This window comes from Toxotes jaculatrix, chromosome 1 (genome assembly GCF_017976425.1).
Source record: "Toxotes jaculatrix isolate fToxJac2 chromosome 1, fToxJac2.pri, whole genome shotgun sequence".
NCBI lineage: Eukaryota > Metazoa > Chordata > Actinopteri > Toxotidae > Toxotes > Toxotes jaculatrix.
Genome location: NC_054394.1, coordinates 10,505,643 through 10,532,761, shown reverse-complemented (window position 1 = coordinate 10,532,761; position 27,119 = coordinate 10,505,643). Strand labels below are relative to the sequence as shown.

Sequence of the window (27,119 nt, the reverse complement as noted above, 5' to 3'; positions counted from 1 at the left end):
TGGATGCACATGAGCAACTGTAGCTTGGGTGGTTAAAAGGGTCACCCTCTGATTACAGGGTCAGCGGCTGGATCCCCACATCCTCCGGTCAATGCGCCTAAGTGTCCTTGAGCAACACACTGTGCAGAGGAGTAAGAGATGGAAGTTACTTTAATGCAGCATCAAATAAACATCACGTATGGCAGTCAAATTCAGCTAACTAAGCAATACTTAAAGGTGTTCCTGTGTGTCAGTGATAGATTGTCATTCAATACCAGGAAGGTTTTGGCTTCTGTCCTTAGCAACTAATGAGACATAAGAACAGAAAGAAAGAGATAATTCATAAAATTCTTTATTCATAAACTTGATGCAAGTTTACAAATTACTTTACATGATCAAAATCACCCTTGCAATGTTAAAAAAATGAAACCAAACCAAAGCATGCTAACAGTGCATAACTTTATAACCCGGCCAACGCAGTTAATGAAGCAAGGTAAAGAACCCAGAATCAGGCTAGTTCAGACCTCAGACCAATACGTCACTCGCCAAAGCAGAGAAGGGTTTTTTTTTTTCTTTCCTTTTTTTTTTTTTGTTAGTCGGACAACTGGTGTTGGTGTGAGAGGAGCTGTTATGTCAGTGCACAACAGACTTTGAGTACACCATTATTCCAAAGATCAGGTTAAAGATACCGGCCTATGACTGCTCCGATGGCACATAAATCTGACCTGCTACTTCTGTCGGGAATCCTGGAAGATTTAAAGGTAATCTAAGCAGGTAGGATGTCTTTTACGTCCTTGTGTCTCATATAGTTTCTGTTGTGGTTCAACACACAACGCATAGGGAGAAATTATCCTGTGCACTGATGTAAGAAACCACAAAAAAAAAAAAAAACAATTCATGAAAAAAAATTGGATACATCTAGTTGTTTGTTGTTTTTTTTTAACCACGCAAACCCAACCACTCTTTGCCTTCAGTAGCTTGGGGAAAAACACCCATTGATATATTGACATGCAAAATAAAGCAATATCAAAGACACAGGGCAGATGTGTTCTGAACCCCTGATCAGGCTCAGGATAATCTGAGAGTGGGAGCAAATCCTTACTCCGACTCATCTGATCATTCCACAAAACTTGCTTGGTAATTATTTGTCAACCTCAACGGCATTCAGAAAGTCTAAGTGTGTGCAACTCAACAGCAAAACACACTGCAATGTCTACTGGTAAAACAGGGGCGCCACCATTTTAAAACGGCCCCCAAAAAACGACCGACACATTAAATCTTGCATTTTATGACGATATTCTGAAGCAATCCTTTGCAAAGTCGAGTGTGCAGTATGTATTCCTGAGTTTGCTTCTCCAGAGAATGCAGGGGTGGGCTCGACAACGTGACCAGAACGAAGTGATTAGTACGTTACCAATGGCATCACAACAGTTAACAACCATGCCAATGACTGATAGTCATGTTAAGATTTTGCTTGTGGTGAAACAAGAAAGGAGGGTTAACAGCTGTTACATCCTGCAAGTCTAAACAGATGTCAGACGTGCTGAACATGAACAAGCTCAATGTTTTTACACCCATCTCTACCCGTTTTGAAGATACTGGTGTTTTGACTGAGGTTAGTATCACTGAGGAAATTCTAAAAAAAAAAAAAAGAAAAAAAAAAAGAAACAACAACTCAAACATGAGGAATGACCGTATGAATTAGCACAACTAAGCTTTCTATGCTGGTTTTCAGGACAATATACTCAAAACAATGCAAGTAACCACACAATAGAACACCCACAACAAACGTGTAACTGAATTAACTGGAATGCTCCACACAGTTTTCTGCATATTATTCACATTACATCAAAGACCCAGCACACTGAGGGGTACAGCAGTGCCGCGAGTGGTTATGAATAGTAACCAGAGAGGTGGTAATGGGAAGAGCTGGGTCCCTCCTGTGGCAAATCTGGACAAATATTTATCAAACCTGAACAAATAATCTGGAAAATGGAACAGACTCCAGTCGATCTTCCCAGGTGTGAAGCCAGAAGGTAAATGGTCAAGACTATTGCTGTGAATTTGTAATTCTGGCTGCGTTTCAAAAAAATAAAAAAAATAAAAGCCACAAGGTCAAGGAAAAGTCAAAAGGTAAAAGGTCACTTTTTTTTTTCCCAGACTGCAGGATTGGCAAAGTGGTCAGGATGTGAACCAGCTACAAGAACTAAGCAGGTGACTACACTGTTCAGCTGTTAAGACTAATTTTCTTCAGTACAACAAAACTCCACAAATCTGTGTCTTCGCTGCATAGCCTTACTGAGGTTCATCCGGTTTGAGTGATTGGATATGAATAGCCAAACCTCTGGAATGCCAGAAACAGCTGTGTCTATGCCATTATTGTTACGTCCATTGTGGTGAAGAGGTGCCATCAAATAAGGGGAATGGTACTGTCATTGTTGCCAATAACATGAGGATTACAAATCAATATATATATATATATAAAAAAAAAAAGAATAAAACCGCAGTAGTCATTAAGCTTACATAAGAACATGGTGTACTTTTGTTTCCTTCTGCAAGAGTATCCATGAAGCAACTTTTTCTTATTCTAAATGGGTCTTGAGAAGTTGCAGTGCCCCTGCTGCTAATAGTCAGGGGTAAATAGTAATACAGTCTCTGCCTAGCCAAAGACCCAGACAAGGTTACATTATAAACAATTAAATCCTTTTGCAGAAATACAAATTTACATGTTTACATGTGGAGTTAAAATCAACTACATTACAGTGTGATCCAATCCAAACACACCCCTGCTTTGCCCGGTCATGTTTCTCGTGTTGCCAGCCTAGCCACACACCAAACCTCTCCTGCAGGGAGTGGTCCAGCTGCTGCTGGTTGTGATGATGACAGTGGTCTCCAACCTTAGACCTCAGCAGGATGCTGTTCTTCATTATGGGCTGTCCCACCCAGGCTGCAGAAATCTCTTCATCTTCATCCACCTCAGGGCTTCAAGCTTTAAAAGATAAGAGGTTTGAAAGCAAGCGAGCCTCAGAAGCACGTTACTCCAGAGGAGGGATCTTGGCATTACAAAGATAATACATGAGCACAATATTAACAGAGGCCGTCCATGGAGAGAAAAGACTGCGGTTCTTCCCTCCACCAGCATTTGAGTGTCCTTCCCAGCCACCACCGCATCACGTCAGGGAACGTTGCATGCCATTCTCAGATCCAGTCTGTGGCCAGAGAGGCACTGTCCGGTGACTGGAGCATCAGACTGCCACCTGCTGGAGGATAAAGCCATGCCGCACCTTTCAACTCGCAGCCAGCAAATAACCTTGGCATGCTCAACGCCAAAACCAAAGGGTGAGTTTGCGCGCTATTTAGTCCGTCGTTCTCCTGGAGCACAGAATGAATGTCGCAATGGAAAAATTAGATTGTATCAGACAACAGATGCACAGAGAGATAAATATCCGGGGAGAGGACATCCTCGCGAGTAGCTGATGAACTTGGATGGAAATTTCAGATGGGGGTGGGGGTGGAAGTGTGTGTGTGTGTGTGTGTGTGTGTGTGTGTGTGTGTGTGTGTGTGTGTGTGTGTGTGTGTGTGTGTGTGTGTGAGAGAGAGAGAGAGTGTTTGCTTATGTGCTAGTTTTGTGTGGTCACTGAATGAGGAATTTGGTTTGGAGTTCAAACTCTCATGAAGAGAACAAACTGGTTTGCAGGATTAAAAACAAAAAAAGAAAGAAAAAAAACATATTGGTCGCAAGAAAAAGAAAAAAAAATCTAAGACATGTGGTCCCAGGGCAGGAAAGGCAATAGTCTCTTTTAGCCATCCTCCTTAGGGGGTGTGTACCAGCCTGTGGGAAGAAAAGCACATCAACAACAGAATGACTATTCAGTTAAAAACAAATAATGAAATAAAAGTACAATCTACAGTCACCAGATCTCCACCACCAATAACATTTGGGTTATGTGCAGATGATTTTGCCTCATTGGAATGTAACCGAGTTTCCAACCTTGTCTGGTTTGTGTAAGAACCAAAAGACACCAGGTTAAAAAGTGTTCAGTGGTTGGACTTAGGGCGCCTGTGGTCCAGAATTTTAACAAAGTTCAGACAGGCTTTCAGTGCTCAACTTTTATATTCCACTGCAATTAAATATAGCTCAGTGTAGCCTGACGGAGTTAAAGTAATTTACATATTTTCACCTGTGCTGTTTCTAAATGCAGTGTGTGTTTTCACCGGGGTCAAGGACAACAGAAAAGCTGCATAAATGGTCATCTTCAAACAACTGACTTCCCACTGCTTTTTCTCCAATAAAACTGTTCAACTTTAACATGTGAATGTTGCCGTTTCTCTTTGTTGATTTTATTTCCAATTTCATACTAAACTGCTTATTCACCAGATTTATATGGGCATATCACTTATTTTTATTTATTTTTTTTTTGCTTTTGGTTTCCCACAGATACCAACAAGAGCCCAAACAGGAGCTGAACTGTTTGCTGCTGTTGGGTCAGTAAAATTTAAGTGTAAGTGGTATGAGCTACGGGAGCACAAAATGGGCTGTCAGTCACAGATTATAACAGTCATGGTGACAGCACAGACAAAGTGGAATAGTTGCTGTTGAAATATGAATTCAGAGAGAATGAATTTCATTGAATCTTATAGCTTGTATACATTTTCCTGTTATCTAGATCCCTCTTGTATAAATCCCTAAAACCACTTTACACCAGTCATACAAAGAGGGTGTAATAATGTGGACTACATGCATGTAAATGTTGCCCATGTTTGGTCCACGCACAACAGTCCAAGCACTAATTTTCCTCAGCTTTGATGCATGGGAGGGATCTGGTTTCAGTAAACAAGGTCAGTAATGCACTCTGTGTGAAACTGGAGACAAAAAACACTCACCGTTCTTTTCATGGATCTGAACCAGGGATTTGTAGGACTGCTGTGCTCTGGCAAGATTGTACTGGTTCTGCATTAAAAGATGAAAATGAAATCAACCTTAGAGTTTGCACTGGCTTTATGATGACAGCACAGAACAGGAAACAGCACTGACAGCTTTTTTCTACAAGCCAAAAGAGAGAGAGAGAGGGAAAAAACAGCTTATTGCACCATCTCCATTTTCCAGAATAAAACCCTGTGAATGTTGCAGGGTAATGGACACACATTCTGCCCTTGTTTCATCATTCATACAAGACTGCTGTCAAGCACACCTGGTCATCACCATAGTTGTGAACACATCACTGCTGAACCACAGAATGACACAACACTTTGTACAACTCAGACAGACGCTCTCTTCATTAAGAGTGTAGCGGTGCTCGTAGCTTCATACCGGGGGTCGATTTCACAAAGAATAACTCTAACTGTGGCTTATAGTCAGACTTCAGATAGACATCTAAATTCATCAGTTGCTCAACGATGTCAGGATGGATATCCAGTGCTGTGCAGATCTGAGCTGAGACCCTGAGGTTTCTTAATGTGGCACAGCTCTGTACTTCTGCTAACTCATCAGTCAGGCTAAGGACACTTTCCCTGGGCAAACATGACTCATGATGTCCGCACTGGTATATATACATATCTCCAGTGGGTAAAATGAAGTCTCTTAGAACTCTTTTCTTCCTTATTGTTCCCTCGACAATACTGTTAGCAAATCATGTTTTGAGCAATGTTTTCCATTTTTTCGTCATTTGGTGTCACTGCTTGTTTCTTGTTGGACTAAAAACGTACTGGTATTTTTAGGCTGAACGGCGATACACTTTATATCCGTCTGTATTTTCTACGAACTGGGCAAAATGTTCAGTTGCAAGTCAAGTTTTATTAAAACTGACTGATCAAAATAACAAAAGCAAACACAGGGTTTCCTTTCCTGTTTGAAAATACAACTGCAAAAAATCTAAATAAAAATCATATAGAATAAATAGCCTGTACTAAACATCAACAAAACGCAACATCAAACTATATCTATATGGAATGGTACTGTCTCATCCTACAGCTCGTTTGAACATATATACTGATATACCTTGAAAAGTCGATCTATTGCCCAGTCCTAGTGAGGAGGCTAACTTTTTAGGCATACAGCAATTCAGTTTTTATTTTTTGTGAAACCCCATGACTGTGCCTGAATGCATCCTATGTAGAAATGTATAGACACTGTGTATGACTATTGCATTTCTATAGTGACCCTATAGTAAGATTAAGTGCTTAACCCTGGTTGAGACACCAGGTTGTCCAACATGTGTTGACCGATTAGCACTGACAACAAACACTTGTTTATCCCAGGTGACCGTGTGAATCTGAATGTGGCATGACGCTCATCCAATGGTCTTCTTGAATGCTTTAATACAACTACAGTGTACAATTTACACATTTCTTTCCTTAAGAAACACACATTCCCAAAATAAGTGCTTTCACCTTGCGCATAACGCAGATTACTCCTGTCAGGCCATGACTAAAAACTGTTAGGGATCCACTTTCAACACATAATCATGAATAAAAATACGAAAATAAAAAAAGCTGCTCCCTGACGCATGCTCATTATAATGCAAACGTTATGCAATAAGAATGTTTAAAAAAAGCTGATCTGTTTGCCCTTGGTTCTCTAGGTGAAAAAAAAAGTGTTCATAGCTGTTGTGTCAGCTAATTAAAACACTTACAATGCAATGATGCTGAGGTTTTACGTTAAGGAAAAAAAAGCATGTTTCCCAAACAAACTCTATCCCAGTTGCAGATTATGCTTACCCAGGATTTATAAGATTGGGAAAGGAGAGAAGCCTGTGGCCAGAAAACATAACATACAAGTGACAGCAGCTGCAAACTGCAGCGCAAAAAGATACTCATCTACCTTGGCCATCCCAGTAGTGACACACTGCACCTATCACCCCACTCCATTTGCACCATTTGAAATAAAAAAAAAAAAAAATAATAAAAATAAAAAAACACCGCCAGCTTTGGCTGCAGAAATCAGGTTGCCACACAGCACAAAACACCACCACTAAAAGCCAGGAAACCAGGCCTCTGTGTCAAAGCACTGTTATCAGTCCACATCATTCATTATATGAGATCAACATTCTCACAGAACATTTCCTGACTTGAAATGAACCCTCTAGTGCTTCCTCACTTACTTTATTGGCTCCAAACTGCACTCTGGCTTTTCCTTTGACTAATGTGGCATTGATCTGCATGATGACAGACTCAATGGAATAGGCACTGCTCCAACCCTGCAATCAGGAAACCCAGTGTCAGCAAGAGCAGGTTTAAAAAATGTAAAACAGATGCAAATACAAGTAATATTTAATATGCAGCGCAAATTCACATTGAATTAAGACTTTGGGGGAAAAAAAACATTTGGCATACCTGTTTGGTCAGAAGTTCCATGCACAGGGCACCTCCTCCAAGAACATAACTGAAGCATGGAGAGAGAAAAAAAAATACATCTTTTTCTGTCATTTTTTTGTAGACAGTTTTTAATCTAAGTTCGTTCTCAAACTCGGCCTCAACCTCAATGGATTATGGAGATGGAAGAAACTGAGAAGTGTACCAGGTAAATGAACTCACCCTCCAGAAAGCACAGGCGAAACTACCCGGACAAAGGGTGGATCAAAGGGGAAATTATCCTGTAGCGATGAACAGCAATGTGGTTAATTCACAGACTTCAAAGATTTCCAAATGGTGTCTCATTTTCATGAATGCAAAGTCAGTCTCACTCACTTTATACGAGAAGTTTAGTAAAATGTAATCCATTCCTTCCTTTTCCTTTAGGACTTGTAAATCACTGTGTAAGGGGCTGTCTGGATCCACCCTGTTGGACATTAAATTACACAGTAAGTTTGTGTTTACAGTGAGACCGAAAAAAAGACGCTGAGACATGACACAAGATTCCAGACGTTACTTACGTCCTTAGTTTGACGTGCCATTCATACAGGCTGTCGTTAACAAGCTCAACTGAGTAGATGCCTGCAAAAGAAATGAATTACGAGTGCTCAGATGACTCCCAATGCAAGGTCTAGTAACAATTGTGATTTAATCTCCATTTTCATTCTAGAAATAAAATGGTAATGCAACAAAGCAAAACATAAAATGTATTCTGACTGGTATCTAACTAATCAGGTAATTCTGCAACAATTATCTAAAGGCTTGTTCAAACAATTTCTACAACAGGAAAAAAAAAAGACTTCAAAATCAGACTCTGATTAACTGGTTCATGCCTCATTTTTCAAAGAATACCATTTTTCTCCTTTAAGCTGTGTGGAAAGCATGTCAACGTGCTTACAGCCGTTACTAAACCACACATGAGTCCTTTGCAGTAAAGAGTAAAGGGTGCAGTACTGCCATCAGACCCGCACGGAGATGGAGTTGACCTCAGCATAAGTCATAAAGAGTTAGGCACCTTCTAAAATCGGCACAACTAAACTCACTCTAAACATTTTTTAGATCATGTATACACTATAGCTCTCATATTGCTGTGATTGATATCCACCAATTCTCCCTTAATTGAACAGAATTGATTTTTTGTGAATGTGGGTTAGTATCTATGCGTTTCTGGGTAGAGTTATTTGCAAGTGTTCTTTTCACTCTGTTTTGCAACAAAGAGCAGACCTTTGTGCAGTGTGCATACCTGTCTTGTAACTCTGAGACCTGTAGATCTCTCTAAGCTCCTTCATCAGGCGGTCAGAGGCTTGCACTGAGCCAGATACAGCTCCCTGCAAAATACAAAACAACTGTAACAGCAAAGACAAAGCACACAGACCTTTGTAATTCATCACGAGGTTAACCCTGTCATTTATATCTGATGTGGGCCAACATCAAAGAGAACGCTCCTACGAGATGTCAATATTTATATCTCTACACCCCTTGAGAGCATGTTTCACTGATCCTCAAAATACCCCCCCCCCCCCCAAAAAAAAGTAACACAGGGCATTGGAGCACACGTAATCGGTTCTATAGTTAGGGTATAATTGTATTCTTGACACCTTTTGGACACCAACAGAGCCTCAAGGATGAGCCATTGAACAGGATGATGAGCAAGTAAAGAGCCCTTCCCAGAAGAAAAACAATTTTTTTCCACAAGTTAATGCTGCTTTGAAGGTCAGACGCTAAAAAAACCTGATCATACTGCATAGGAGCACATTTAGAAACAGGTCACATTCCCCACTGTCAGATAAATGTACAAAATGTCTCATCACTGCCTTTTTTCTTAACGTTCTTTTTGAAGACCTCCCCCTATTTGTCACTCACAAAAGTAATCACTGCTGACAATATGATTCGCTGTGCATCCATAAATTCTATATACAACAAATGTGGGCTTCAACAGCATTAGGTACTAGATCAAAAATGTTATCAAACATAAGCCCCATGAAATACAAAATATGTTCTTTGCTGAACAAAGCCTTACATTCAAGTGATCCTGCCTCTGGTTCTTTCGGATCTTCTCCAGGATGGCCAGATTCTCCTTCTCGATGCCATCATCCTCAGATTTTTTCCCATCCACAGGCTCCTCCTCTTTCATTTCATAGTGGTCCAGATCCTCTATGTCCTGTTTGTTTTGGATATTTTTAAGTATTTGCAGTAATTTATGGCTTTCCAGCAATGCATGCAACTTAAAAAAAGATCACAGCTCAACTTGGGGAAAAAAAAAACGAAAAAATAGAAACAGCAGTGTCAAGTAAAAAGATGTCACGAAACCTGCTTGTTCACTTAAAAAACAATGTAGCAAGAATTACAGTCATGTTTGATTGGGAAAATCCAGGGTGAAACTATCATAATCACATGAAACCCAAAGTCTGTCATAATGTGAATGTACATTGGGAACATAAAGTAAATAAATCAGAAAAACTGTGGCCATTCTTATTAAATGTTATAATTAACCAAACTACCAATCATAATGGACCTTTTTTAAAAGTCAGAACATGTCAAAACTATATGCAACTAAAATGGAAGGAAAATATAAAAGTATGTGTTATTCACTGGCACCTAGCACAACACCGTGAGAGTAATACATGAGGTGTATGGACCAAAAATGATAACTTACCTCTCCCATCTCCTCCTCCTCCTCTTCTTCAGATGTGACCTCTTCTGTCCCATGCTGTACACAAAAAACACACACCACAGACAAAGCATTAAGTGAATGTGCTGCTGCTCTTTTTATTTTACAAAAAAAACAAAAACACCTTTTACTGACCATTAAACAGAAAGAACCCACTGACAAGCTTAGACAACAAAGTTATATAAATCACCAAGGCCCTCTGTAATGTAGGATGCCATTTCATTACTAGTCAACAACTACAAGAGCTTTGAAAGTGCATAATAAAAACATCCTGATTTAAACATGCATGTTCTTTAAAAGTAATGGAATACTGGTCAGGGTAGCGGTTGTATCATGCCATAGAGAGGTATTTGACAAGAACAAACTAGGTAGCCTTGCCTTTCGGTCTTGTCCCACTGTGGCTGTAGGCAGGGGCTGGTCCAGCATCTCCACATCGGGATGCTGGGGGAGGTTGTACAGCCGACAAAGGTCACAAATGAGCTTCTTCAACTGCTGCAAAAGCTAAGGGAAAAAAAAAAACACAAAAAGGAGGGGATATAGAGTTGGATACACCATTCAAGATCGCAAATGCTGCTACACAGCTATGCCACATGGCAGATAAAATGATTACAACATTCACAAAACTGTCTTGCAGGGTTTTCTGACTGAAACTGTGGAATAATGTAAAACACAGCATTCTGTACAGTAAGGGCTAATTACTCACATATGATTTCAAAGTAAGGATTTAAGCATAAAACACTTATTGTAGCAGTGCTCCAAATATGTGCAGGAAGACTGAAATTGTTTCTATCCATATTTTAAAAAATGGGTGCCATCAGCTAGTGTGTTCTGCCTTTGCACATTTGGTGCAATTCATACACTAGCTACCGCAAAAACATCTGTGCAACAGTAAGAAAATGGATTGATCTTATCGAGCCACAGGAAGGAAAGGTTTGTCCTTTACCAAAAAGATAACAATCACAATGTTGTGTTCCTTATCTCAACTAAGTTATAGTGCAAACAAAAAAGTTTGCTGTCCAAAAAACTGACAACATGTCTATAAAAAGCACATTTTGTGTCCCACAAACAGAGCATGCAGCTTGCAAAAGTAGGTTAACTAAGCTCAGGATGTCACCACATACGTAGGATTACATAATGAGCTGCTTGTCACAGACATTTTGACCTCAAAGGCTGTCTCGATGATCTAATGATATGGCCATTTGGCCAGCTGAAAACCCGCTTGTCTGTACTTGCCAGTTAGACATGTTTATCCTACTCCCCAAGTACAAAGTCACCCACATTTATCTAGCACATGCAAGCTGTTTATGTTTTAAATCCCATATGAAAACTGGAGTAAGCTCTGAGTCATGTGAATGTAACAGTAAAATGGCAAAAACTCAACCTGCATCAGAGGACACCCTAAGTAGTCCATCACTGCAAAAACCTTGCAAGAATGAAGCAAAGCCTGTTTGAGGACAACAACTTGTGCAGTTTAAAATTATGACATAAAAATCAATACCAAGTGCACAGAGTAGTTAATGCATCTAAATAATATCCAGCATATTATTCAAGTCCAAAATAAAACGGGAGTGCCAAAAGATTATTTAGCACCACAATTATCTGCCCCTTCTGATGTAGCTCATCACAGCAGGCTGGCATTATGTCACAATAATGCACAGAAAAGCATTTTGGCTGAGGCTACCTCATCTCTGTTTTAACATATCAGGATACTTAAAGAATGGGTTAGCTAGGCATCAAAATACTCTGCTCAGTGTTCACTTCTGTTATCGTGCAGCCAACTTCTGTATCACAAGATAATCTCTGTCTTGTGGTACGCATTCACAGTACCAGTTCCACAAAACACTAGCGTGTGTTCAAGGAACATTTTGGATGACAGACCAACTGCACTAGGAATAATAAAATTGGTAGCGGGTCCTCACACAGTGTACAGAAATTTTTGAGTTTTCCTCAGCGATACACAATGAAACAATTGAGTCAGGATAACTACCAGGGTATTGCCTTTTCTCACATCCTCCAACCTCTCCAAAACTTGAGTCAAGCTCGGGTCATCAGAGTCCACAAACCATATTGGCGGCGTAGATGGATAAGATTCCTAAAGACAGTGAAACACAACAAAAACCAGACAGTCAAATCAATGCACTAGACATTCATATAGATTCACCTACCTACGTGTCGCAGGGTTAAAACCAGAGTCGGTATATAACGTAAAATTTGGGTTGACGACATTAGCATTCAGAGTGCAGCGATAGCTAACAGCTAGGGTTGCTTATCAACACCATTTAATGTCGTACTCTCCAACCAACACCCCCCCAGCCAAAACTGCGTAGTTCCCACAGATATTAATGAAACTACGCAAACCCCGTCCCGCATAGCACCAGATTGTGCTGTTGTGGAGATAGCCTGCTACCTAGCTAGCAAGTTAACCAGCTAACTTTAGCTCGCTAACGACCAGCGAGGGAAGTACATAAATCCCGGCACTTGTATTATTGTCCGCTTACCGTTATGTTACAGTGGATAATTAACAGCTTTTCCCCAGTTACATTAAACTGACAGCTCAGCTCGTCAGGCTTCCAGTCAATGATCCTGAAGCGTTCGTGGTTTGGATCAAAAATTGACTCCAAAAACTTCAGTTCGGCCTTCAGCCCCGACACCGACATCTTCCATGCATCTCCGGCTGGGCCGCTGGGGAGGGGGAGAAGTCGGGACTTAGCTTTTAGCTAGCTAAAGCCACAACGCAAAATTCAGTACAAAATTGGTTACAAAGTGGAAAAGAGGTGACGGACTGTCCTGGTAGATATAGCTGGATACCCAGAACCAGCTATGAACAGCGTCCGGTCAAATTTCAGCGCGACCGGACAGATTTGCTAATGAAGTAGCTAACGTTAGCTAGCGTTCAGTTAGCATTTGAAAACAGCGCAGTGCTTGGCAAGATGCTAGCGAGCGAGTTAGCGAGCCAGTCCGTTGTTGTTGTCTTTCCGTCTATTGTTGTTGTCTGCCTATCATAACAACATTTTAAGGCTCTCGCGGTATCCCGTGATCGTCTCCTCACAATCCCATCGGACAGTTTCTTATTATTTACTTAACCGGGAAACAATCATACAGTCACCACGATCGGAACTTATATCCCGCTGTAGGGATAGTGTTTTTTTCATCCCGGTGTACAACTGTAGCTGGCCTCTTGTGGGGTTTAAAGATGGCGTTCTGCAATCTCCCCGCTCCCGCATAATCCCAGCATTCAGCGCGTCCTCAATTTATTTCAGGGTGGGAAAATAAAGGAAAGTTTAAAACATTGGATGGTTTAGTCAAACATGTATGCGGGACAATAGCTTCATTGTGATTTTTATTTGTCTGTGAGGTTAAAGAAGCAGCTTCCTGCTTCATAATGTATACCAGTCAAACTTGTGCACACGACTTAAAACTGGCCCTTTCAAGTGCATCATTTTGTTTTGGTAGCACTAAAATGACCGAAATTATTTACTTTACGTTTTCAGTGAAATATTGTTTGAGGAAGTGTCAGTCATAAAGTTGGGCTGTGCTTTGTATTATGACTCAGCATAATAAATTATTTTAAATTTAGTGTCTGTCCAAAAAATATATACTGTTGCTGTGTAAATGGCCTATTGGATTTGTTTGAGAATTTGAACAATTTAGCATTTGAATGAATCAGTAAGCTATAGCCTACACATTATTGACTTGCTGTATTCATATTCAGGTCAGCACATGAGGCATGGTTCCCCAGATTCATTCTTCATAAGAAATATAATAATAAAAGAATAATGTATGGATTACGTTAAATTTACCTGGTACTAATTTTAATCAAAATTCTGATTTGCATGTTCTTTGTTCCGTGTCTTTAACAGAGTGGCCACAAGAATTGTGTCTGCATCATTTCATTTTCAGTAGGCTAGGCTGAACACCTTAATAGGTTATTAAAGAAGACTGATAGTTAAATTGATCATCCTTAATATATATGAAGGTTTATATGTCATGAGTGTTTGTATTTGAATATATATACATACACCTTGTAAACACAAGCAGGGAAAATGGTTTGTTTGGATTGTGTGTGTCCAGCCACCTGGCTTGTGTCAGTATAACACACTATCTTTCATCACTAGAGGCCAGTCATACTCAGCTGACTGTTAATTGTCATATGCCCCCCATCTGTGTGTGTGTGTGTGTGTGTGTGTGTGTGTGTGTGTGTGTGTGTGTGTGTGTGTGTGTGTGTGTGTGTGTGTGTGTGCATTCTGTATTTGATGTAACTGGCCAGGATACATCACAATTCCGTTTCAACAATTTCCATGAAATATTACATCTTAATGAGAACAGAATATAATTGTATGTAATTTCCTCTCTGCCTTATGCATATTTGGTTGTAAAACATCTACTCTGCTTGCAAGGTTCCAGGAAAATGATCTGTTGTAGTCCACATGCTGTCTGTGGGCTACATTTCCCCAACAGAAACAGTTGATGTGGTGTATCTGTTCATCAAATCCTCTCTGTAGTAGCACCTGGTTTCCAGTAGGGGATAGTATTGCCTAAACATTTGAACAACTGAGCATTTGAGTGAAACACAATTTGTTGTTGGTCACATGCTCCACAAAAGGTGGTCGCTGTGTTTTTTTGGCTACATGCATATCCATATCTATCTGTATATCTATATCTAAATTCATAATGGCTTAGCTCCACAGTACATTGCTGATCTTTAGATTCCATGTTCTGCCCCCAGGTCTCTTAAATCGTGCCCACAACACATTCTTTCAGTGCCCCACTCAAATGTCTCTTTATTGCATTTTAATGTGTTATTGGTGTTATTCAGTTTCTCTTCAATCTCTCATTTCTCTTGCACTGATTTTGATTTCATCCTTGCAGCACTGATTCCTTTATTTAGGGATAGTTGTATTGCTAATTCATCTCTGATGATTATAAAGCATTTTTATATAGCACATTTTAAAAAAAAATCCTGTTATTTGTAAATGTGCTATATAAATACAAGTGACCTGACTATTCTGTCTGTATCTATGCACTGTTTAAATGTATGTATTCCATCCAATTTTGGTGGCTGAACAAATGGCAATACTGTGTCTAGATAATTTGCACGCTTGCATCAAAGCTACTCTTTGATCAGTATGGGCCTATCTCTAGAAAAATGTAAATGCAGAAAGATTTTGACTTTCAGATTGAGAGCCAGACAGGTTCAAAACTGGGGTGATGGCGCAAAGTTTCAAAGAAGCAGACCTTTTAGTCCTTGAATTCAATTAGACAGATTGGGTGGGTTTCAGGAAGGACACCAAACCTTAAAAGCAAACTTTAAAAGCCATTCCCTTTGTGAGTAAGTCTGTTATCAAAAGAGATTTGGGAGCAGCTGACTGGCCCAAAATAGTGCTGTGCTGTCATCTCTAATTATGCTATCATGAGATCCTTCTTTCAACAGGAATAACCTTTCTTTTATTTGGCGTTCTGCAAATTAGTATTCCATGATACTCTCTGGAGGACACAGGCAACTCTCTTAAACACTACTGGCACAAATTCAGTGCTTAGTGTCTGATTTAGTCACAAGTTAAACCTCAAAGCTGTCATATTTCTGGCAGTCAGTGGACTCAGCTGATGACTGCAAATGACCCTTATATGTACGTGTGTTGATGTTCGAGGTTTCATTGTTGAGGAACAACATATATATTTACCACCTTAAAGGTGGCTGACCCTCTTGTCCAAATCTATGTATACCACTGGTGATGTGGATGGACCTATAGCTGCAGACAGTGACGACCAGAAAGTGGGAGCCACCCTGCCAGCCATATATGTCAACCCCTACGTATGTGAGTGGACACATTTTTAGATTTAATGTGTAGAATATAGCAACTGTGTGCTACAATCTATAGCAATCTACCTGAACTCACTGAAGTGAGGTCAGGGGATTTGTTAACATAATGGTTTCTCAGGAAAGGTCAAGGTTCCAGTCTAGCAAACACTGTAATTCATTTTGGGGGTGGGGTTGGGGTTGGACAGCAAGAGTGGAGGTGATGCTGTAAAATCAGCAAGGGCGGATGTGGATAACACAAAGTGTGCCCAACCTTTGTTTGTCTGACCCTGTTCTTTGAATTATTGTTTGGTTACGTGTCTGTATTAATAAGAGTGTGAGTCAGCGCTAGTGCTTTCCTGTGCATTTGCACCTTCTGTGCATGTGTGTTGGTTTGTGCAGTGAGTAATGGCATTCAGAAGTCAGGGAGCTGGCCAGGTTATAATCATAGTAATTCATTCTGAGTAGGTCACAAAGGTTTTGCAGGGAAATTATTCACTTCCCCATTCAAGTTAAAATATCAGAGCCTACTTCCACTTATGAAGATAGACTGGTTGAATGGGTTGCAAAAATAAGGAAATACAATGCTCTGCATCAATAGCAATAAAAGACATAAAAAATAGTTTTCCTGCAGTATTTGTGAAGGTCCTATGTGAGCTGAAAGTAATAATGAGCAATCCTAAGATCACTTCTTGATTAGAAATCGCTCACTCATTTTAACTAGGCTATCACCATGATTCATAAATTTTAATTCTATTATTAACTGATAGACCTGATTGGTAATCATGCAGAGGAATATCCCTTTAAGTGCAGTGTTTTAAGGGTTACTGCCCTCAATCTCTCACATACTTTCTGCTCTTCCACCTGGCTATCCCATTTCATTTAACGCCCTGGCTAATTTTGAAGCTGCTGACCTGTGTTACCCAGGTTGATGTTTCCCTAGCAGGTTAAATCAATAGTATCCTTCCTTGTTGTTGTGTAATTACTCTGTATTGATAGCTTACTGAGGAGACAGTGCTGTGGGGACTGTCCTCTACATGTGTCTATTGTTAGGATATCATGTTACAGTAGATAGGATATAACATCCTGCCAAAAGCAATTAACTCCACACACTAAACATGTTGCATCCTTCCACAATCGACAGCTGCTGAGAGGTTTATTCCATACTCTTATATTAATTAAAGCAACATTTGTCCTTCTAGTAAAATTTGACAAGCAGCTAATAAAACACACTATGCAGATATACTGTATATTTGCAAGGAAAACATCATCACATTTCATGTTGTTTTTCATATGTGTAAATTGGATAGCACTGGGAGGGAAAAGATATTGCATAGGGTTCCTTATTGATTGCATCTAGAGAATAACATCCATTTCATTCATGAAGAGGACATGCAAATGAAGGGGAGGAAACAAACAACTGAGAAATGGATTGTAGAGCTCAGTGTTAGAATTATGTTGTTTTATATATTTTAGCTCGAGAGTATATAAAACAACCTTGGCAAAGCATATCTTCAGGGATGTCACAAAGGTTTGGGTGAAGCTTGTCAGGGGTCGGAACAGACTAAAACAAATGTCTCTGGCTGAATCCTGATTGTCTTTTCAGCCTTGTTTTATGATTGAGCAGCTGACATGTAGTTTGTCACAGCGTGCCTGTGTACGCACTAATAAAGAGGCAGATTGCTGTTGTCCTCAGTGATTTATCCTGCCCCTCTGTCCTCCATTTGCACCAGACAAAAAGTTAATTAAAACCTTTCCTTGTCTCGTCATTCCATCCTAGACAGCAAGAGCAAATCATTTCCCACCATTTACAACCTTTATTATATCTTCATGAACAACACCAGAGAGGAAGTCACCACGGGCAGCATGAAGGCCCCACGTGCCCTCTTTTCAGCTTGACCCCATTGTAAGATGTAAATGCATGACTCCTAGCATGTTTTATTTTCATCATCACATTTAGATGCACTCTTAAAAATTGTTGTGTGTGAATAATTGGCAGCACTTTCCTAATTAAACATTTTAAACATCTTGCTTGTATATATACTGGGGGTTCTTGGAATTAATACAGAACAAGTGAAACTGAATCAACTGAACATCACTGTCCTGTTTCATCCAATGCTCTGTCACAGAAAAGTGTAAGGAATACTGTGACAGTCGATTCAGCTTATTAGTTTACTAAAACTGTCTTTATCAACAGCATTATCCAGGACAACTGTTCATGACTGCTGAAAAAAAAACAGCTGAATCTAAGCCACAGTGGTGTTAAACCAATGTCATGTAGGGATTTGGAAGTGTTTGGATGTTTAGCCGAAGCCATTCCTCAACCGCCTATACTGCTGATTCACCACATACAGAAGGGCAGTTTGTCAGAGGAGACAGCCCCATTCCCACCAAGGAGGAGCAATATTCACTTTTCTTCTGGGGAACAGTGAGCATATGAGCAGACACAGAGAACAGTTCACATCCAGGACACTCAGTCCTCATAGTGTGAGTAGCATATGTCTTTGCATCATCCACAAAAATGAACAGAGGTGCCATTTCATTTACAGACAGTCTTTATCTCTCATGCCCAGAGCTGGTCAGCAGCCACCATAGGCTTCATTCATGGTACATCAGTAAAGCCTTTCTCAGGAATATCTCTTCTGTGTGCTTTTAAATGTTTATGCTGCAAAGAGTGATGAGGTTATAAAGTCCAACATACTATAAGGTGAGAACTGTCCTTGAGACCAAAAGATTCAGGGAGCTAAATTAGACTTGCATTCACCACTGTACTTTAGTCTGTGCATGGTCCATCAAATGTTATTCATTTGAACTGCACTGAGTCCAGACAACAGCAGACATTGCAGCTTGGGAAAATGTACAAAGTGCAGCATTTCTGTTTGTTGGACCTATGACGTCCTGCTGGGTATTTAAACAGCTGGAATCACAGCAGAATTTGCAATATTTGACAATAATAACTTAATAACTGTTTGCCCTCTATTTGTTTAGATTTCCCACCATTTCTAATGCAGGGCAGATGAGCATGTGTGTTGAATGGGTGGCAGATTCATTCTTTAATAAGAAAAGGCCAGCAGAGAGGAAATAAACAATATTACAACACAAATTACACACATTATTAAAAATAAAAACTTGACATCAACATGTCACATACAGCATGGAGCAAAGCACAGCAGCATTAGCTGCTGTCTTATCAGGCTGCTCTCTTTATGGCAGGAGTGATTCTGGCAGCTTGGGAAACTGCCACCCAGTGAACCTCTGTAGTTTTCAGTGAAGTTTTCCCAAGAATAGTGCATCCAGAACACTGGGAAGAAAATGAATCGAAATACTGACATGATGAGACAGCAATAATGTGCAAAGCTCAACAACAGAAATCATTTTGGACCAGTTTACATCAGTGTTAGAGATTCCTTGCTTATTTTACTGTGGCTCCACAATAAACAAACAAACAAACAAACAAATAATTGGTATATTATGTATGTAGTAGATTAGGTATACAACATATTATACTAATTGGTTTCATATACTTTTTTTACACCAGTGTCTTGCAAAACATAATTATAGTAAAAAGGCACTTCTCAGTTCCATGGGTCTTAGTCGTCTTAAGTGTTTCTCCAATGAGCCCACAGAGGGCCATTACTCTCAAATAGTACTGAATAAAGAGCAAATGTCACCTTGAACTGCAGTAGTATCAGTGTCTCAGCAGTCCTTTATTACTTCATCAGTAAAAAAGTTGAGTCTGGAGTCTGGTTTGAAGGAGAAGTCTACAGATGTGACACTTTGTGTTCAAAAGTATATTAAATGAAAATGTAGAATGGCAACATATGTCACATTGATGATTCAGTGAGTATTGTCACATTTACAGCACAGCCATTGTGGAACTGAAACTAGGTGATGACAAAAAAAAAAAAAAAACACCTACAACAAGCAGAACAACTAGGCCCTTAGCAGCATAACTAGAGGATGGCTCAAGGTAAGCCTGAGCCAGCCTTTACTAGAAGCTCAAAAAGGAAACATTTTAAGCCTACTCTTAAACATGGAGAGCACTCATAGAGTACTATGAGCTCTGTAAGAAATGATTGTGGTTGACCATCACTTTGCAGGAGAGGAGGAGGAGGATTTAAGTGTTATTCTGGATATCACAGCAAGCCAGTGCAGAAAAGCAAGCATGGGAGAAATATGTTCTGTTTTCCTAGTTCCTCGTACTGCAGCACAATGCATGTCAATATATGGAGTGGGGGGTTAAAGAAGAACAACTACTTCTGCAAAACAGCAATATTATAGAATGAAAAGAAGCAAAGAAAAGTCATGTATTTTTCATAGGTTTTACAGTGTAATGATTAAACGGACTGTGTTGTGCCAGTGTAATTGGATAAGGGTTATCTGTGGAGCGTCGCTGTTCAGTGGGATCTGTTGTTTCTCATATGGTCTAACCAAGTAAACTGCTGCCTAATCACATTCAAGCCAAAGTCTATTTACTTTCTGGGGCACTGCTGCTCTGGCAAGAGGCAAAATGGACTGGTGGAAGGGGTCTTGTAAATTAGTGCACCACCGCCAATCTCTCCATCCTAATGCTAATACTGTTTACAGGGCCAGTGAGAGACCCTGACAGACTGACAATGGGGGAAGGAGGCCCAGCTTAAATCAATTAGCTAAGAGGACAAATATCATCTAAATCATACCCTGCATCGCCCTGGGCAACAGGCCTGCAAATGTAAGATACATGCAGGCAGAGAATAGCACTTACTCAGTCCTGGCCAGAGTTATGATTGAGGTGCTGACAGTTAAGCATACACTTACTGTATTAACTAGCTCCCAACTGAGCAGGCACCAAAAATATTAGAGATGAAATGTTGAATAAATAATGTGCTTCATCATTCAAGATGCTGTTAATTTCTGCTGCATCAGAGTGAGTGTAGAGAACACGGACTGAATCTTGTGGCAGTGAAACTAAGAAAGAACTTTCAATTTTAAATCTCGATTAAATGTAAGAGCTCAATATGCTTCAAATAAAGTGCTTGTCAGATTGACTGTGTTGGTTTATGCTGGACCAGATATAGTTTGAAAGTCATGTTGGCTGATCATGTCAGAAATTAGTAGTTGTCTTGAACAGCTGCGCTTGAAGACAGCTGTTTGGATGTTTAGTTTGTGGCATTATTTTACCTGACGAGAAATCTCAGTTTGAAAACAAGCCCTCTTTGAGCTGCTTGTCCAATCATATTTATGCAGTTACTATGTACGTGGTCGCTTTTAGAACCCGACACTTCTCAATGACTATTTAGCTGCTGATTGTAGTACTGCTTGCTGTGACAATTCTTTCCACCGCCCCAAACTCCTTACTGTATGCTACGCTTGTGGTATTGTTTACGTAACTAGGATCAAATGTCACTTATATGTTCGGTGGGACTGGTTCTCCCTGAAGAATCCTTGTTACTGCTTGAATTCTTAAAAAAACCCATTAAATAGACTTTAGATAACATAGAGAGATAATAGAAAGATTTTAAAATTCATTATCTGATATAATGCTCAGTTTTGTGACTCCGACTGAGCTAAAATGAGCTAACTAACCCAGCAAATGGTGTTTCGTGAGACAGGCTCCTTGATCCCTTTACTGTCTTTGGTGGGACATTTGTGACAATTTGGAAAGTTTCAGCACCTGTCTAACTGTCAACCTACTTCTCCTCTGAGTATGGGCGGGTGTGGAGAACAGCGAGGGATATCATACAATGATTAAATTTGGCGACATATGGTGGCTGCACTGAGAAGCTGTATGTGGCAGATAACATTTTCCACCAACGATTCTGATCACAGTGGAGACTTTAAGAAGGAGAGGGTCTCAAGGGGAGCAACATACCATCTGGAATCCTGGGAGCTGTGACACATCCAATTTACCTCTACCTGTGGACCAGTCAGTAACCTCGCTGTAGTGCTCACCAGGGCAACAGCCAGAGAGATTAGATGCAGTCAGACCTGACAAGACACGCTTCTCACACTGATCAAATTGCCCTCAAACTAGAGCAAATTTAAGATTTTGAGAATAAAACAGCGAGCCATTTTTGCAACTATCTGCATTGGAGAGCGAGTTGATGTACTTGGAAATCCACAATGTCTCGATGTGCATTTTCAACCTCAAAGATGGAAAACAGTGTTTGCTGAGGTTCTTATTAGCCTGTGGCTGTGTCAAACTTTTCCTTTGGATGTCCTCCACATCAGCTACCATGCTGTAAATGAACAAGGACATTATTCATTTTAAGATTAGCCATTCAGACAAAGTTATGCAATGCTAGGATTACAGCATACATCTTACCAAGCTAAGGACATTGCCCCAACCTTGCTCTCTGGTCTGATGCCAAGGAGAGGCTCTTGCAATCATACTATCATGTAACTTGATGCATCGTTAAGATGGGAATGGAAAATTATCAGTCACATTTTATAGCAGAAAGGTTTCTTTCCTAGTTTTTTTTTTTTTTAAACAAATGTCTGCATTTTAGACAAAGCGAATAAATCATTCACAAATTAAATTAGATGTCTCTAAGGTCCTATTAAAAGTTAAGGGCACTAGTGACTTCTAGCCAAGATCAACATGTAACCTGAGCAGTCCATTTGTGGTGGCTTGTTGTTTTTCCTTGTTTCTAGTCTTTGTGCTGAGCTAAGCTAAGCTAGCTAAGCTGCTGGCTGTAGCCTTATATTTAATGAACAGAGTGTTAGTGATTTTCTCTGCCAGTGAGCAAATGAGCCCATTTCCCAAAAGGTTGAACTTTTCCTTTTTTGCACCTTACATGGAATCAAAAAAGTCACATAATAAAATGGAACATGATCTTAACTGGATTTCCATGAAAATCAAAGAAAAGTTGTATTTTATTTTTCTTACTTTTTATTGTTAATACTACACTGGCTGGCTGGTAATGAGTGGGGAATTTCATATTTACTTATTACTGTCTGCCCAAGCAGTCCATGCATCATCTGTAGAGACAGCTTTGCAGGTCCATGTTTCTCTGCACACCCCATCTCATTTTTGACAAAAATGATATTACCCCATAATTTAAGATCACAGTGTGAAATGCAAGACAGACACAGGATGGAAAGCATCTATGTGGGTACAGTTTACAGCCACTCTACCAGTAACAAACATTCCTCTTTGGCCTGAGGGTATTTGCTTTCAGCTAATTGATGGATGGTAGGATTTCCATGTGGGAAATGCAGCCTCTCATCCAATCTGTTTCACTTATTTTGGAGTAACTACCAGCCGCGATGCCTGTGGTTAGTTGATTATCTCTGCCCTGCATCATTAGCAGCCAGTCCAGACAGACACGCAGCAATCACTCACTTCACCATCTGAACCCAGCCCCCCTCCCAGGATGAGATCTCTACGATGATGAGGGCATCTGTAGTCTCTTAGGTACCATGGATGTGACAGAGAGGCTTCATCCTTTCCATCCCTCTCCCTGGAGAGTTGGTTTGATGGGAACTCAGAAATAGAATTGAATCACAGATACGTAATCCTGGCCAAATGTACAGACGTCATTAACCCAAGATATCCACTGAGCAACAGCCACAAGGATACATTGTGAAGGCTCCAGTCACATACAGGTCAGTGACATCAATCAAACAACTGTTCATTCTATAATGAAGTTTCCAGGTAGTTCTTATGACTTTGACTGTCTGTTTTAGTGACTGTTAGTGTTTTATGGTGTTCACTCACACCGATGGATTCACATGGACCCAAGTTTTGAAAATGAACTTACATTGAATGAATTCATACATTAAAAAAGAATTTGGGATAACAGCCTGAACATTTTTCTTCAAAACTAGAGCATCTTTCTACAGGTGAGAGATAAGTAAATATATGTTCTCTTTGGCAACTATGTTGAACTGATGGATAATGAGTTTCTCACCTCATCCAACAGTGCACTCAATTTTGTACTCACAAAGATGCATCCTCCCAATGGGACCACCCTCATAGCAGTGTATTACCCATCTCACACTCCTGGTCAGGCCCAGGCGGGTCATTTCCATGTCTAGCACTGATAGCCATTGATTGAATCTGCACAACTCTGGCCCTAAGAGCCCCAGGAGAGGGCTTCGTCCTCTGAGGTCCAGTAACACCGGAGTTGCACTGTCAGTCCTATTCCATCATAATTATGTCCAGCTAGGACCACAGTCCCCTGTTCTTCCTGTTCACCACAAATGAGTTCAGAGGATTGAATGTGGCATTATTTTTCATGATTCAATATCAATGACAGACACAGGAAATTTTACTTCCAAAACAAAAACATTAAACAACATGACTGTGCAATGCAATACAGGAATGTATGTTCTACGATGGAACTGTATGTATTTTTGGAGAACTGGGTAATACATTGATATGATTTAAAAAAAACTGATATCATGAGGCTAAGAGACTTAAAAGCTTTATTTATCTTGCTAGTGGAATATGTAATTTCTATTGTCGACAGAAATTGTTAGGAGGTTAGATTTACGGTTAGTCATAAACTACCTCTTTAATTTGGAGTGAAGGTCTTTAATAGTTTTGTCAATTTCTGTGTGAAAGGTGAGAAACAATCAACACTCAGAATCCGAAATCGTTAATCAGCATCCCAACCAAATTCTTCACTGACTAACATCTTATCTAAAACAGAAAGGACTAACTTCTTTAACATTTCCTCACAGTGACTTGTATATATAATATACTGTACAACAAATATTTTCAACCACAGCTGCTGAGATGTGTGAATTATGCACCAGATTTGCCCAACATCTCCTCTTGCTGTGATTTTGTGTTTACCTCACAATGTCTGAGGACGAGAACACTGACATGGAGGATTTTAAATCATTTGGATTTTATGAGGCACCCTCAGACATCTGAAGTAATGCAGCAAAGGTACTGCAGGAGCACTATACCCATCTACATTCTTGTTTATCTGTGTCTTATCTTTCTCCTTTTCTGGCTGCTTCCTTTTGTCCGTGTATCTCCCTGCATTTGTTTTGTTACTGACATCCAACTCTCCCTTGTAACCAAAGAAGCAGAAAGAAAAGATTTACAGATAGACCTAGTTTGCGTGGCTTTGCTTCGATTGAGCTCTCGTCCAGGAGCTCTTAGACACACCTTTCTAAGCACATTAAGATCTCATCTAGGGCAGAAAGAATTGATTCCAGTCAGTTGTGATTGCGGGAATGCATGTCAGTAAATAGTGCCTATGTCAAAGACCCCAAAGTGACAAATGGAATCAATTTTACAGTTCTCTTAATACAGGACAGTCGTTGAGGTGGCAGAAAAACTTGTGCAGTCTCACAAAAATACATCTGCGCACACACATATACCTGTGAATGTGCATACATTCTTCTATGCATACACCAGCTTAGATATACACTGAGATCCATGATCCAGTCGCTGTTTCTTCTTTCTCAATCTTTGCTATTTACTCCATTTCCAAGACACCATTTAAAAAGCTGTAATTTCTTTCAGCATAAAGAACAGCAGAGTATGACAGCTCTACATTCCAATTCCTGCTCTGTCAGCCTCTGACTTTCTAAACTGTGACATACTATTTGGCGAGCCAGCCTTTCAACTTTCAGTCCACTTCGGTGAAGGCTTTGATGGCTAAAACGGCCAGACAAGCTCCTTGACTGTGGACATTAGGAGAAGGCCACCTCTAAATCAGACTTCTGGGGGGAAGAGGAGATCAGGGATGGCCCAGACCAATCGATCCCTTCAGGATTTGTGGGGCTGCACCTCAAGACAGGTGTGGTTTAATGCCCCTTGCTGAGCTGTAAAAAAATGCGCTGCAGAGTACATTCAGGAGGTCACATTAAGTCCCGCTCTATCTGCAGGTGTCACGCAAGAGCATTTATCTTCTTTACTCTTGCTGTATGACATATTGGACACTACACTCAGGAGCGATGCCACCTTCCCGTCCATCACTGAGAAGCAGAATACATTAATGAACAAGCTAATCTGTCTTCTCCAGAGACTATTCATTACTGACCGCTCAGTCTGACACAACAGATACGGACCGCTCAGATAAGCCCTCCCACTGGCCGTCTATTGCGTTCATCTCACCCTTCCAATCTCTGCTACTGTTTACTTTTAAAGAAAAAAAAAAATCTAACCATTTAGCAAAATGTTCCCCAAGAAATATCCATGCCACAGAATTTATGCAAATGCGTGTGTAGTCCCCTGACATGTCAATCACTTTTAAGTCCCAGTACACTGAATAAAATAACAGCCTGTAAAAATAGTCTGCTGCAGGAAAATGAATCAACGAACAATAAGTAATTATTTAAGTGGTCAGTGTGTATAATGCATTTTTGTGGTCACACAGAGTTTGTGGATGGTGTCATAGTGGTTCAGGCCAAGTAGAAATGCCAAACATCAAATGCTTGCCAGTGGCTGTTGATGAACAGGTCCAGTGAGAGGCCTCAAACAATCTGAGAACTTCCAGTGATAGACATGTCCAGTATGTTAATATATAAAAAAAATGCACCAGATTTATATGTTTAGTTTAGGCACAGTGGAGGATGTATTCTCATCATTTACTCACATGGAAAAGAGGCAAAATCACAATTTTTAAAAATGACAACATTTTGCTGTTAAGTGCATTAGTATAGCAGCAAAATGTACTTTAAACCTGTAACAGCTGATTTTTGTGGCCACTTGAGGAGAGGAAAAAATATGTGACACAACATTGTTCTATTACCTTTTAAGTTGATATGGTGAATTTGTTAATAAAAATAATAAAAAATAAAATAAATTGTTTATTTGCACATACAGCCGATGCTATGATGCTGTGACAGTGGTGAGACCCTATTTTAATAATAATGCCCCCTTTCATGTTATTATTATTAAAACAATTATAGAAAATATTTATCATTATATATCTAATTGGAATTGTAAAATTATAAAAAGCTACTCGTAATCATGATAGTAATCACAAAAATATCAATTACAGCCACTTTAAGGATAGAAAGGAAAAGAAGGTCACAGTATGAAACACACTGGTGTTACTGTTAGCATTAACAACGACTCTGTTCTATTCAGGAGTCCCAGTAAGGCATGACATTGATACTGTGAGTAACAGTGAAATATAATTCAGCCATCATTAATTTTATTATGTTTAAAAGTGCTTTTCCTAATCTGAAATCTGTCAAAGTTTCCTCTATAAAAAAAGGCTTCACTTGAAGAAAAATGACCCCATACCAATTTACAAGTTGCTTTTTACTCTTGTAAATTATAATTACAGCATAAAATGAAATTCTCAACAGAAGCACCTCAGAATTGTGCTTATGTACAAAACCACAATAAATGTGTTTAGTTACTTTCTACAG

The 27,119-nt window shown here is 39.8% G+C and overlaps 1 protein-coding gene across 1 annotated transcript; it reads right to left on the bottom strand.

Annotated features, from left to right (window-relative positions):
- Positions 1–315: 315 nt before the first annotated feature.
- Positions 316–13,187, bottom strand: LOC121182327 (ubiquitin-conjugating enzyme E2 Q2-like). Its single transcript, XM_041038773.1, has 13 exons — positions 12,499–13,187; positions 11,988–12,092; positions 10,379–10,501; positions 9,986–10,039; positions 9,350–9,490; positions 8,573–8,657; positions 7,851–7,911; positions 7,666–7,756; positions 7,513–7,571; positions 7,312–7,360; positions 7,080–7,175; positions 4,864–4,930; positions 316–3,811 (listed from the first exon to the last, which is right to left on the bottom strand). Exons 1-13 carry the CDS (start codon positions 12,655–12,657, stop codon positions 3,780–3,782), a joined length of 1,122 nt encoding a protein of 373 aa, XP_040894707.1. The 5' UTR covers positions 12,658–13,187; the 3' UTR covers positions 316–3,779.
- Between the last annotated feature and the right edge of the window lie 13,932 nt (positions 13,188–27,119).